Below are 14492 nucleotides of genomic sequence, written 5' to 3'. Positions count from 1 at the left end.
AGTCTTTGTTTGCAATAGAGTCCTGTGTTAGGTTTAAGGTTAAAGAAATAAGGTGTGAAGAGAAGGGGGGGGGGATAATATGAAATGTCCTGAATTCAGACTGCAGTTTCCCCTCAGGCAGAATCCACTCTCCTCTGTGCAGAATTTGTTAGACATGTTGACCGTATATCTCTCTTGTTTTTTCTAAATCTGTCAGGTCTGTCGAACGGCTTTGTTCTGGAGAAGCAGAAGGCATCGAGTCCCAGCAGGCAGCAGGAGCCTCGTCGCAGGTGCGCCTCAGAATCCAGCATTTCCTCCAGTAGCAGTCTGCTGGGTAACAGGTACACACACACACACACACACATCTATAATCCCTATACATACAGACATACTGAGAGAGACTTTTGACTAAACCCAAAAGGCTTGTGGAGGAAGGTTCTTAAATTTGATCAGTGATGATGAGCGTTACTTTACTTGCAGTGGAAAAATGGCCTTTAGATTGAATCAAAATGTACATTAAGAGACATGGAAACAATACTTGTATCTGTATAAAAGGATTACTTTTATGAAAACTGAATCATACATATGTTGTTTACCATCTGGGAGGTCTGTATCGTGAAATACCGTGACCGAGGTCTTGAAAGTACTGAGCGAGGCCCTCTGGACCGAGGTCAGTATTCAGGGCCGAGGTCACAGTATTTCACCATACGGACCGACCTTAAGCTGGTAAATAATATATTTATTTTTTTCTTTACCAAATTCTAACAGAAAACGAGAGCGCCCGAAAGGGAAAACGAAGCCAAGGCGAGCCTAGTCTGGCTAACGCAACTTCAAAGCTCTGCGAGCATTGGTCTGGCATAGATATTAAGCCCAACCGTTTCCCAAAGCGCGTGGTTGACCCGCCTCCCTGAAATGCCTCAGTTTGCTACTGGTCGAAGCCAGAAAAGGCTGCGACGAAGCTTAAACCAATCACATCACTCTTTCCTCTGACGTATGTGACGTGACGGAAACTGCTTGAGTAACAGGAAGAAGGAGGAGCTGAAGAGGACGATAATAGCATGATCAAAGGCGAGACGACCACAACGATAGGATTCTCGCTGAGCCCCATTGATTTGGCTACCAGCGGGGCTAACTGGTAGATTAAACTCTTACCGAAGCCGGTCGGGAGCAAGGCGAAAACGTCCTTCCTTTCAATAAATACCTCCAGGGCTGCTCTTTGCTCCGTTTTCAATGAGAACTTCCTGTTGAATGCTTTCAATACAGCATCTACCGCTGTGTCAAAGGCTTGCCGCTGCTCCATGTTCGTGATGTTTCTAGTGAATGAAGCGCTTCCGGCATAGATTCTGTAAACAATCTATGGCTTCCGGTCGCAGTTCTACTACGTCAGTGCCTTGAACACGCCTCTACCCAGGGCCGTTGGAGATGCTCAAAGTTGATTGGCTCCCGATTTTTCGGGAGCTTGGAAGAGCTGGAGATAGCTTGTCTTGCCAGACTAAGTTCGCAACAGCCCTCCATGTTGCGTCACACTTAGGATGGGCGGGCTAAGGCGAGCCGGCATTTTGAATCCTCATTCACGGCTGTAATGCAAATGGCTTCCTCCTCAGTATATAAGTGCACTTCCATGGCAGGGGAAAAAAAACCCCTACATTTGCCGCCTATGTCGTCCCCTATTTATACAAAATTGAGTCAAGATTCAGCCATATTTTTGCTCAGCATTAGCAACAGTTGCAGGTTTTCAGTTTTCTCCTGAAATGTTTTCTTTTCTTTTGTTTTGTCTTCATCAGGGTAGTAAAACTAGCTTTCACTGTGAACACTTTCGTTATCGCTATCCATGCTGTAAAATTAATGCTATTATGCTGAGAAATGCAAAAATAAACGTTGACAAAAATGCTACTATGTTTGTTGTTGTTGTGAACGAGCGAGTCGCCAGAGGTCCGTAACCAGGGTCCGTATCATAGGATACAGACCCGCTTGCCAACCAATCAGAGCGCAGGATTTGATGGAAACCGAACTGCGAAAAAAATAAGGAGCTGTTAATTTCACTCCTTTAGTGTATAGTGCACCAACCACCTCCTTGAAGTTAAATATAAATTAGAGAAACACTGGCACTGTCTTAAAGGACATGGGACATGGATTTTTTTCTGGGTATAATTATGTATAAAGGACATAAGAAATGCCATCTAAATCACTGCAGGGCGTCAAAAATGTGAAAATCATCACATTATTCAACTTTTTTTATACATCAGCGTAAAATAATGATTCGTTAATTAGCTAAGCGGTTACGTGACCCGTGACGTCACAAAAACTTTCCAAGGAGCCAGCGCTTGGGTATCTAATGTAAACGGGTTACTGAAATGGACACCATCGACAGTAATATTCCCGATGTTTCACAGAGATGTGAAGTTAGACCCTATCAATTCGAACCGATAGCTGGAAATTCACATGAACATAGATCTCGTCTTTACTCTGACGGGTCAGATGATTCTGAGAGTGAGAGTTCATTCAATCCCCATGAAACTGAAAGCGGTCGGCTCGATAACACATCCTGGTAAGTTAAAAACAATTCTGCTCAAAGGCTAATGATCTGTTGAAAGAAGTATTATTTTTGTATCATACATTGAAAGTTCATCATAGATCTAGCTAAAGTCCGTTGCAAGCTAGTTTTTTTTTTTGCTGATATTTTTCAAGATTGATTGAGATACAATGCTTCCAGAGTCCGAGATGAAAACATTCAAAATGGCGAAACGCCATCACACAGCCAACAACACTACGCCGTTTGGCGAAAGAGATGAGTCAGAATTATGATAATCAATAATTGATACACCCAAAATTATAATACTAATCCTTACCTCGGCTTTCAGTCGCTTAGCGAATGCACCTCGTGGTAGCCGTAGCACTTCGGGTTTCACTCTGCCATCTTGTTCCTGAATTGGGATGTTGGGAACGGCTCCATCTTTAAGTAACCTCTTAAATTTGGCTTGGCAATTAATATCGCTCAGTACCTGAGTATTAATGTTGAAAGAATCCTCTGTGAAATGGTCCGAACACAGTTTGTGGGAAACAGTAGGTGCAAAGTTTTTTTTCTACGACAGTAGTGAGCCCACACTTTCCTCAGCTTCGGGTCCTTGGGGAATGCAAAAAAACTTACTCCAGGGCATTTCTCATTGGAATTATTGCAACCATAAGCAGCACAATACACCATGATGTCCAATGTACGTTAAAGACTATAAAAACAATTTTCTTGTCATCCACTTCTCCATTCATCTACCCGCTTGTGCTGTGCCCGAAAGTTTTTGTGACGTATGGTCACGTGACAGCGGCTCTTCCGGTTGTAAAATATGCATATCGGAGCTCGAGCAGAAATGCCATATAATCATCACGAATATAACGATTTTGCTGAATTTAATAGATAATTTTGTATTTGTTGATGCAATTATTTCATATTTTTAATGGAAAGAAACTGATATAGCATGCATTTATGTTTCATGTCCCATATCCTTTAAAACAACCTTCACAAACATTAAAAATTAATTTAAGCTCAAATTAATGTATTTGAGCGCAATTAAAGTTTTTTTTTTTTTTTTTCCCCTATTGTGAATGAAGCTCAAGCCTGTGTGTGTGTGTGTGTGTAAAAATCTTTGGCTAGTCACAGTGAGAGCTGTACGGATTCAGTACTGTACACAGCTACAACAGTAGTGAGCCCTGAAATTTGGAAATGTGCTGCTTAAATAAACCATTCCACACGTTCTCCTCCTGTGTGTCATGCATAGCATGAGATCCAATTTTTAAAAAATTTTTTTGCACTGTGTAGATTTAATTTATTAATTAATACTGAGGGCTCTGTCATGATTTGTTCTCTGAACTAACCCCTCCCTCATCTGCAAGGATGGTAATATCCACATGGCTTTTGCTCAGGCTCGCACACACGCAGACAGACGTGAATAGACGGGCAGACGGAAGGACGGACATGTGCGCACGTGGCCCGACAGACAGACGCGCAAATAGACATCTGTTGAGGAAAACTTCAGACAACGCCCAGCCCTGCAAGTAATGCACAATTCAGTGTGTTCTAGATAATTTAATTACCTATGTTGACAGTGACTTGCATCATAATTTATAATGTTTGCACTGCATTTCCTAAAGCATTCATGACAACGGTTTCATTCGTGTGTCTTGAAACTAGGAAGCGCACGCTTGAAAATGTATTCCACTCTGTAATAATATATGCAGTGTTTGCCCTTTCTTAATAAATGCAGCGAGTTAAAGGGGCAGCACAGTGCACATCATTCTCAGAGAAACATAATGTTTCAGATAAAAATATTTAATCAGCTGTGTTTACAAAGTGATTTTGAAGCTGTAGGAAGTGAGAGTACTTAGTGTTCATGTGATATGAATTAATGTGAATGAAACCAGCTGATGTTCACTAAAGCTTCGGAAGAATTTTTCCTCAGTAGTTGATTGTCTAAAATGCGTCGGAGAAATGTCCCTGTAAACTTGGAGTACTGTATAGTGTGTGGTGTTTTACAATACGTACAGACTTGCTGAGTCTTGCTTGTTTGAATGATGTTTTTTGCATCATATGTCTTTCTAATTGGTTTCATGATAACAATGGCTTTTGTATTGTCATAATTAAGCTGCACTTTGACCCTCCTTGGTGCACTGAGCCGATTGAGCTTCTGTCTTTTTTTCTATGGGTCAGAATAGGCTGGTATTAGCACACTGAACAGATGCATCGTGTGCATACAGATGAATCATTTTCATCACTTTGTTGATGTTAGAATTCTGATTATAATGAAGACTGCAGGAAAAAAAATACTTTCCTGTATCTACACTGAATAGTGATGAAGATGAGGGAAGTTTAATATACTGATGCACCCTTTTCCCCCTTGACTGGTATCCTTTACTGCTGCAAAACCAATAAACAAGCTGTGTGTGATTTTATTAGTTTCATATACTGCTCACCTTTCGTCCTTAAATTGGCATATTGTAAATGTCCATTAGATCAGCACTCAATAAAACCTTGTGTGCATTGTGATCGTGATTTTTAGTGATGTTGATGTGTTTAGATTCTTTGGTGTGTTTCTGTCACCCACTATAGATCTAACAGTAAGCTTTCCCTCAGAAGCGCTCCTCTGGGTTTCCCAAAGTGTGGAAAGGGGAAGCCGGCTCTCGTGCGCAGGAACACCACGGACGACAAAAGTGAGCTCATTGCGTGTATCGAGACCGGAAACTTTACCAAAGCTGCTAGACTCGCTGCTGGTGAGTAGGAAGCTCTTGACGTGAAGAGGTGTGTTTGTGTGTGTGTGTGTGCGCTATTTAACACTAAACTGAGCTCTTAGCAAAGATCTTTATTGTGGGCAATTCCATGTAAATGTCAACCTCACCATGCAAAAATAAAGCAACATGTAATACATCAAAACCACTCCCAGAGATATCACCTAGGCCTGTATTTTACAGATGTGAATAAGTTGAACCAATTTGTAACCAACCTAATATGTCACTGTCAGTCTTTCTTTCTTATAATGTAAAACCCAAGCTAAAATCAACTTTGATCATGTACAATTCTGTATTATTGCCACAAGCCACAGAAATGTATGCTAAAATCCACAAAACAGCAAAACAATAGCCATCCTTAATATTATTTAAGAACTTTTGATAGTTTTAGCTGATATTTAGAGAGTTTTTCAAAGGGTTATGGTGGTTAAATTGCTGATTTTCTAAACATATGCCATGTCTATTTCAGACGCGTCACGTCCATAACGGAATTTCGTCACATCCATAACGCTGACTTTTCCTTCCGAAACTCTGCATGAAATTCAAAATATTTTAAACAAAGATTTAATATTCACCTTGGACCCCTCTATCAAATGGATATCTCCATTTCGACATTAGGTTTACAATTTCACAGAGTTTGATAAAAATGTACAGTCACCCAAGAAAAGTGATACTTTTTCTGTCACATCCATAACGCATCTTTTATTGGCATTTTCTGGCATGCCCTAGATGTACTATGGGAATTGTTCTTGTTCTATCACTTATCCAGTATGGTACAGCCTTAAAATATGCAACACCTGTTTAAATACTGGGAGACAATAAAACATGCACTGGGTCATTTGTTGCCATTTTGAGTTCAAGTGTCACGTCCATAACGCTGGAATTGCTCTTTTACTGTTTTTACCATGTAGGCTGTAGTCAAGTGTACAACCCCGATTCCAAAAAAGTTGGGACAAAGTACAAATTGTAAATAAAAACGGAATGCAATAATTTACAAATCTCAAAAACTGATATTGTATTCACAGTAGAACATAGACAACATATCAAATGTCGAAAGTGAGACATTTTGAAATTTCATGCCAAATATTGGCTCATTTGGAATTTCATGACAGCAACATATCTCAAAAAAATTGGGACAGGGGCAATAAGAGGCTGGAAAAGTTAAAGGTACAAAAAAGGAACAGCTGGAGGACCAAATTGCAACTCATTAGGTCAATTGGCAATAGGTCATTAACATGACTGGGCATAAAAAGAGCATCTTGGAGTGGCAGCAGTTCTCAGAAGTAAAGATGGGAAGAGGATCACCAATCCCCCTAATTCTGCACCGACAAATTGTGGAGCAATATCAGAAAGGAGTTCGACAGTGTAAAATTGCAAAGAGTTTGAACATATAATCATCTACAGTGCATAATATCATCAAAAGATTCAGAGAATCTGGAAGAATCTCTGTGCGTAAGGGTCAAGGCCCGAAAACCATACTGGGTGCCCGTGATCTTTGGGCCCTTAGACGGCACTGCATCGCATACAAGCATGCTTCTGTATTGGAAATCACAAAATGGGCTCAGGAATATTTCCAGAGAACATTATCTGTGAACACAATTCACTGTGCCATCCGCCGTTGCCAGCTAAAACTCTATAGTTCAAAGAAGAAGCCGCATCTAAACACGATCCCGAAGCGCAGACGTCTTCTCTGGGCCAAGGCTCATTTAAAATGGACTGTGGCAAAGTGGGAAACTGTTCTGTGGTCAGATGAATCAAAATTTGAAGTTCTTTATGGAAATCAGGGACGCCGTGTCATTCGGGCTAAAGAGAAGAAGGACGACCCAAGTTGTTATCAGTGCTCAGTTCAGAAGCCTGCATCTCTGATGGTATGGGGTTGCATTAGTGCGTGTGGCATGGGCAGCTTACACATCTGGAAAGACACCATCAATGCTGAAAGGTATATCCAGGTTCTAGAGCAACATATGCTCCCATCCAGACGACGTCTCTTTCAGGGAAGACCTTGCATTTTCCAACATGACAATGCCAAACCACATACTGCATCAATTACAGCATCATGGCTGCGTAGAAGAAGGGTCCGGGTACTGAACTGGCCAGCCTGCAGTCCAGATCTTTCACCCATAGAAAACATTTGGCGCATCATAAAACGGAAGATACGACAAAAAAGACCTAAGACAGTTGAGCAACTAGAATCCTACATTAGACAAGAATGGGTTAACATTCCTATCCCTAAACTTGAGCAACTTGTCTCCTCAGTCCACAGACGTTTACAGACTGTTGTAAAGAGAAAAGGGGATGTCTCACAGTGGGGAAACATGGCCTTGTCCCAACTTTTTTGAGATGTGTTGTTGTCATGAAATTTTAAAATCACCTAATTTTTCTCTTTAAACTGAGAAAATATATCATTTAAACATTTGATATGTCATCTATGTTCTATTCTGAATAAAATATGGAATTTTGAAACTTCCACATCATTGCATTCCGTTTTTATTTACAATTTGTACTTTGTCCCAACTTTTTTGGAATCGGGGTTGTAAGTTCCCAGTGGTGTTTGGACTGCCCTCGCACAAATTATCCATTAACGTTGATCAAAGGTTTACAGTTGTTTTGATTACTGTTAACCGTTTTTTGACATTTGACTAGAAGCCCAAAATTATCACACCACTTGAGTTTTATTCAAGAATTGTCCTATGTATTAGTCTATTTGCAGAGCTTGAATCAGACCAGCATGTGTTTTCTTCAGTTTGGTTTTACATTGTACATAATTAACAAATCAAAAAGCTGAGAGACCTGGACGGCTGGAAAATTTGTTCATGAATCTGTCCGGCTGTCTACATTCATTAGTAAGAAATTTAGAGGTGGCAGAAGGTAAACAAACCTTTGCCAAGTTTGTATAGAAATAACAAATCATCCAAGCATGAAGAACAAGAAGGTTGTGCTGAATTCTTTTTAGTAATTGCATTGATATCTATTATATATTTTTGTGTATTTTATAGAGTGATTATTTGCTCATTTTATTCATTAGTCCATATACACATGGTATTTCTGCAGTGCTACAGCTCTGTCTTGTGGGTCAGTTTCTTCCTTGCAGCTCATATGAGCAGCTCGCATGTAGGAAAGCTGAAGGCTAACCCAAAATACCCAGCTTATTTATTTATAAATAATCTACTTCCTGTAGCTGGGTCGATTCAGGGTCACTATCACCACATCGCTCGGACAGTCTTGGAACAGTTGTTTTTGTCTGCGCCTGAGTGTGGATTTTGTTTTGACCTGCTGAAATGAACCTTGCCCTCGGGTAAATACGCACCAGGGTTCGAATCAGAGTGGACAAAACGCTGAATATATGAGAGCATCCTTGAACATCAGCTAAAGATTAATATGAACGTTTAAAAAAAAAAATGTAGTGACCGTGTTTTTTTTTTTTTTTTTTTGTTTTTTTAATTCTGTGGCTGCATCATGTTTCGGTGTGTATTTTGGTGTTTGCGTGTTGCTGTGTTGTTAATACTCTACCTCTGTAAGCATGGCTTTGGAAGTGTTGTGCTCTGTTTGCAGCGAATCCCTCCTAACCACATTGTCGTTATTCCTGCTTCCATAGAAGTTGGGAACAGCAGTTTGTGGATGCCTTCTAATGCTGCAACAGTTGTTCTGGAACCACTAAAACTAGTTTGGGCAAAATGTAGTGGATATCCGTCCTACCCTGCCTTGGTGAGTGTGTGACAGTGTGCTAACTATTTCCCCTTCCAAGAAACACAATGATTGGAGAGCCGACTATAAACTCATGCACAATGTGTCTTCATTAAATTGTGTTTGTTTCCAGGTGTGTTATGGGATGATAACATGCATGCGATTACTTATTTTTATACACTAGTTTGCTGAGTACGTTTGAGCTTCTGAGTATCCACTAGATGGCAGCATTCTATCGTTTAATATAGCAGCAGATCCTTTTTATGAACAGTAGGACTATAAAGATTTACTGAGTTTTAACCCCTGAATCACTCAAGTCCAATTCCAGCTCTTTTTATGAATATCAATTCGTTATACTATTTCACGTGTCAAGGCTAGCATATCTCATGGAATCATCAGCGGCTTTAAATTCAACTGATGGTGTGGTGCAGTGCATCGTGTCTTCATAGGGCACACGCACGTGCACCTCTTGAGAAAGAAAGCCTCATTGATTTAATGCGCAGAAGCCATTAGGACACCTGTGACATGCATGTGCATGTCAGATACCTAGCTTTAAGGCATCACGTTTATCTCCTGTACATCTTGGTTTCTCATAGATAATCGACCCTCACATGCCTCGGGTGGGCTGCAATCACAACGGGGTGTCCATACCAATCCCGCCACTGGATGTGCTCCGCATTGGAGAGCAAATGCAGTACAAGTCCGAAGAGAAGCTCTACCTCGTCCTTTTCTTCGACAACAAACGCAGCTGGTGAGCTTTGAATTGCATAGTGCTTAGTTTTTACCTTTTTCCTGATCATTTTTTTGTCCCCATTAACAGAGTTTAAATCTGCAGTGAATGCTGTAATTTAGTGGCAACACAGTTATTTTTTAAAATAAATTGTGTGACAGCTTGAGAAAAAGTTTTCACATGTTGACTGCATTTCTACTAGTCTGGTTAACACCAGACCATATCACAAGTGAAATATGGTCTGGAATCCGCCTATTGAATTTCTCGTAGGGGAGGTGTGGTTTACGATTGTCAACGGCCGTTTATTGGACGTTGCGAATGTCTATCATTTGGCGTATACGTAGCCCATGGCCAATCATGGCAGTTGTACCCGGTGACGTAGTTAGAGTGGCGAAGAAGAGAAGGAAGGAGAAAGAGAAGGCAAAACAAAAATAGGAAAACAATGGCACCGAACAATTACTGCCGTTTGTACAAGACAAAGCTTGATCGAAAGTTCAGTTCGTATCGCTCGCCGCCATGTTAAATGTGATCCGTAAACAGTCCCAAATAAACTACAAGCTTCCGTTTGTCGAGTAGTACGCATCACCGTCTTTCCACCCCTCCCCACTCTCTGATTGGCTCCCTAACTCAGGCGAGCCTTTAGACCATAGTTTCCATGCTGTCTTTTCAGATCGGAACGATTGTGCAAAGCAGCATGGGATTTCCCAGGCTACATTTCTACAGCATCAGGTCATGGTTCTTAAAGCGGGGTCTGGGAAACCTAGCCAGGGGTGCGTGATTTTATCATTTTGTTGCAGTTCTTAGTTATTATGCCTATAAATAATGTCAACTGGAATCTAATGACCAGTGCAAGAGGTATGGATATTATTATTTTTTTTTAAAAAAGCTCTTGAGCCTTAAAATAGCCCTTAACATGATTGTACACACAAGTCTGGACTGATTGGGTCTGTTATTTATTTATTAAAAATATTTAAAGGGGTCCCTAACTGTAAAAATGTGTAAGTGATGGCTTTTGTGTGTTTTGCTGTTGCATGAAACCAACAAACTGATCAAAGCATAACACACACACACACACACACACACACACACACTGTAAGGAGAGCACATTTTGCTCGTAAACTAATACTCCAAACAGCTTTGGGCAGTCTGACCGTTTGTACAGCTGTGTCTGTTAAACTGTCTCCTTATCAAGAAAAGCAAGATTAGAGAGTAAATTTAAAAAAAAAAAAATTGTGAAATATATTTGTGTTCTTAAGATGGAGATGTACACTCACTGGCCACTTTAATAGGAACTTGTTCTTGATTCTAAGATTCCTGTTCTTGGCTTGCAGGAGTGGAACCCAGTGTAGTTTTCTGCTGTTGCATGCTGAGATGCTTTTTCTGCTCACCACGTTTATAAAGAGTTGCTATATCCTTCCCGGCAGCTTGAACCAATCTGTGGTGGGTTCCCCAAAAGCCTCTTAATGCTAAGAGCATCTTAACTAGGAGAGAGAGTGTTCGTTGTGCTGCTCGCTCTACTATTGAACAGTGATCTTTGTGCTACGATATTTTTGGAAAACTCTGCACTGGCCATTTTCCTCGGACCTCTCTAAGCAAGGCGTTTCCACCCACAGAACTGTCGCTCCCTCAGTGTCTCCCACCCCCCACCATTTTGTATAAAATCTAGAGACTTTTTTTTTTTTTTTTTGCGCGCGTGTGTGTGGACCCTAGAAGATCAGCAGTTTCTGAAAATACTCAGACCAGTCCATCTGGCACCAACACCCACGCCACAGTGAAAGTCATCATAGTGATCACAATTTTTCCCATTCTGATGTTTGAAGTGAACATTAACTGAAGCTCTTGATTTGTATCTGCATGATTTTATGCATTGTGCTGCTGTCGAGGGATCGGCTGGTTTAGATCACTGCATCAAATAGCAGGTGGATGGGTATTCCTAATAAAGTGGCTGGTGAGTGTAAATGTTAGGCAGAAAAAATAGTTGAAACCTGATTTTTTTTTTTTTTTCCTCCTGCCCTCATTTACGTCAGTTTGCCTGAATTCAACTGCAGCAACGTCGAATGGGTTTTCCAAAACCGCCACACAAATACTATAATGACTTGATAGTAATGTGCACATACTTAAATACCACATCTGTATATTGTAATTCCATCTGTCTAGGCAATGGCTTCCTAAATCCAAAATGGTTCCTCTCGGAATCGACAAAACCGTCGACAAGATCAAAATGATGGAGGGCCGCACCTCAGCCATCCGTAAGGCTGTTCAGATCGCCTTCACGCGGGCCATGAACCACCTGAGCCGAGTGCAGGACGAGCCGAACAACGATCTCAGTGACGTTGACTAACAGCAGAGACCACGGAGCACATGGGTGGACTGTAAAGCCTTAGTATTCTCCATGCCTTGCTCAGATCTTCAGTTGTCTGCTGCCAAACCTCTTTTTCTTCCTCCTCGTTATAAGAAAGTTGCTCTGGCGACTGCTGCTTTGATGACTGTGTGTGCATGAATGCATTTGATCGTCTCTCCTTCACTGTGCCAGGCGCTTGCTGCCACCTTCACTGCCACTCACCTTCATTTCCACCTGAAGTTCTCATTTCCACTCACAAAAGTGTTCATTTATTCTACGAACTCTGTAAATAACTGTAAATGGCTTCATCCTAACTTATTCTGTAGAGTTGCCGCACTGGGTACTGTACATTTGGTTTCTTTTTTTGTAGTATTTATATAATAAATTTTTTTTTTTTTGGTGGTGAATTACCTTTAGCATCTTGGCGTCTTCCTCACTGATGCAGAAGAAAAAAGTTCAAGCAGGAAAGGACGCTTGATCAGGGCTTAAATAATGTGAGAATTTTTTCCCCCTTTTCTTTTTTTATCATTTAAATTATTGAGGTTTATATGCATAAACTTCTTTTTTGGTATTATGTCTTTTGTACCCAATAATGTTTTTATAACAGTTTTAGCCTATTTTGTTGTGATATATTTATATAAGTAAATATATATCTGTATTCTTTAGATGCTCACACAAATTACTGTTATGGAAACTGAAAGTGTGTTGTTCTCATGAAACCAAAAGAAAAAAAAAATGCTGCCCAGACCATTTTTTTTTTTAAATTGTTTTTACATTTTGTTTGTGTTGTTTAAACAGCCTTGTCTACACTGTAATTTTTTTTGTGTATGTTATGTATTGGTTGTGTATTTGGGACCTTCATGATGTAGTTGAATGATGTGGCCATGTTAAATTATTGGGATGGGGGGATATGATGATGATGATGATGATTGATGAATAGAGATGAATCTGTTTTAGTTGGCACATTCCATTGGCTCTCTGATAGCCTTTATATAAATACTGTTAGATATGACTAGTGAAATAACCCATTACAGTCATTTAGTTATTCTCTGGGTAGCAAAGGGTAGATATAAGGTTGGATACTTTTTATACATTATAGATTTTTTTTATTGGATAACAGAATGGTTGCTGGGATTTTTTTTTTATAGATAATAAAAAAATGACTAAACTAAATAACCATATGAATTATGAGTCTTCTTTTGTTCTTTTAATGTTTTCGGACATGGTGACAGGGCACAGTGGGTAGTGATGCTGCCTCACAGCTTCAGGTCCCCGGTTCGATCCTGAACTTAGGTGTGGAGATTGGCCTGTGGCTGCGTGGCTTTCTTCCATTTCCCATAAACTTGTCTGGTTGTGTGAATGTGTGCTTTTAAATGGGCAGGCATACCATCCAAGTGTATTCCTGCCTCATGCCCGGTATTCCCAGACTCCTGCCCAGACTGAAGCAGATATTGGAGATGAATGAATAAAGTGACTGAGGATTTTATTTAATTTGTTTCCACTCCTGCCATCATCCCTTACCAGTCTGGTCTGAGAGTCCTTGCCACTGGATGGCACTGTGGCTACATGATTAGAAAAAGACGACATTACATTACTGAGTTCTTCAGACACATTATAGTCCTCATTCAGCTTTCATCAAACAGCAGCAAATACTTTTTTTATGCATTTCATTTGCATACTTTTAAAACAGAAATTTGCATACCTTTCTATGTGCCAAATTCTTGCTTTAAAATATTAAGGTCAGTCTTGTAGATTACGGATTTTGTTTTCAGAGTCTTGGCCCTCTGATGGTTATCAGCATCGTGTTTTGCACCAATTGTCTAAACTATGTACCTACAGCAGGCCTGGCCATTTTGCTATTCATAAACTCAAAATACCCATCAATAGCAAGTAATGCAGCTAGAAAACAAAATCTTTCATTTCTGCAAGTATGAAATTGACCGTGTCGAAAGGGCTAAACTGGCTGTTGGTTATACTGCTTGGTGGCTTGCAGCACGCATGCCGTTGAATGCTAATACGGCCCCAGCTCCACTTTTGTCATCTCTCCTCACCATCAGGTACTAATTGCATGGGGAAGTAAACGCAACGCTCAGGTGGAGAAGGTGGCAAGTGGAGCATGAATATCAATCTCCCACATCAGTGTTGTCAAAATGACTTTGACGATGCTTAAGTGCCCTAATTATCTCAGCCCACTCAGGAGGCCTCGCTTCGTTCTGAGAGGCCTGTGAGCTTCACTGATCAAAGTCAGCGGGTGAAGCTGTATGATCCCTCTTATATTGCATAGAGATGTCACAAGGGTTTAGTGCAAAATGACAACTGTGGTGGAAAACTTTGTTGAGGAAAGGGGTGACTGACCTTGCTGTCATTTTCTCTTTTTTTTCCAGCATTTTTTGGAACTTCCTTCATTTTCTACTTCACCCTACTTCACACTGACCTTATGAATATTGCTCAGGTTACAAAAACTTTAAAAGTATCAAGCACTGT

The 14492-nt window shown here is 40.4% G+C and overlaps 1 protein-coding gene across 7 annotated transcripts in view; it reads left to right on the top strand.

Moving 5' to 3' along the window:
- brd1a (bromodomain containing 1a) overlaps positions 1-13184 on the top strand; it is a 38475-nt gene extending 25291 nt beyond the window's left edge. For 5 of the 7 annotated variants that reach the window (XM_060903069.1, XM_060903074.1, XM_060903068.1 and 2 more), the window contains 6 exons: positions 197-320; positions 3865-4026; positions 5078-5238; positions 8849-8958; positions 9534-9688; positions 11825-13184. In XM_060903069.1, coding sequence (XP_060759052.1) covers positions 197-320; positions 3865-4026; positions 5078-5238; positions 8849-8958; positions 9534-9688; positions 11825-12008 — 896 coding nt within the window. In that variant the 3' untranslated portion in view covers positions 12009-13184. The remainder of the gene's footprint in view (positions 1-196; positions 321-3864; positions 4027-5077; positions 5239-8848; positions 8959-9533; positions 9689-11824) is intronic. The other 2 variants (XM_060903072.1, XM_060903073.1) reach the window with 2 other exon arrangements.
- The last annotated feature ends 1308 nt before the right edge of the window (positions 13185-14492 follow it).

The sequence above is a fragment of the Neoarius graeffei genome, chromosome 21 (assembly GCF_027579695.1).
Source record: "Neoarius graeffei isolate fNeoGra1 chromosome 21, fNeoGra1.pri, whole genome shotgun sequence".
In the NCBI taxonomy this organism is placed as follows: Eukaryota; Metazoa; Chordata; class Actinopteri; order Siluriformes; family Ariidae; genus Neoarius; species Neoarius graeffei.
This window is presented reverse-complemented; position numbering and strand designations above follow the sequence as displayed.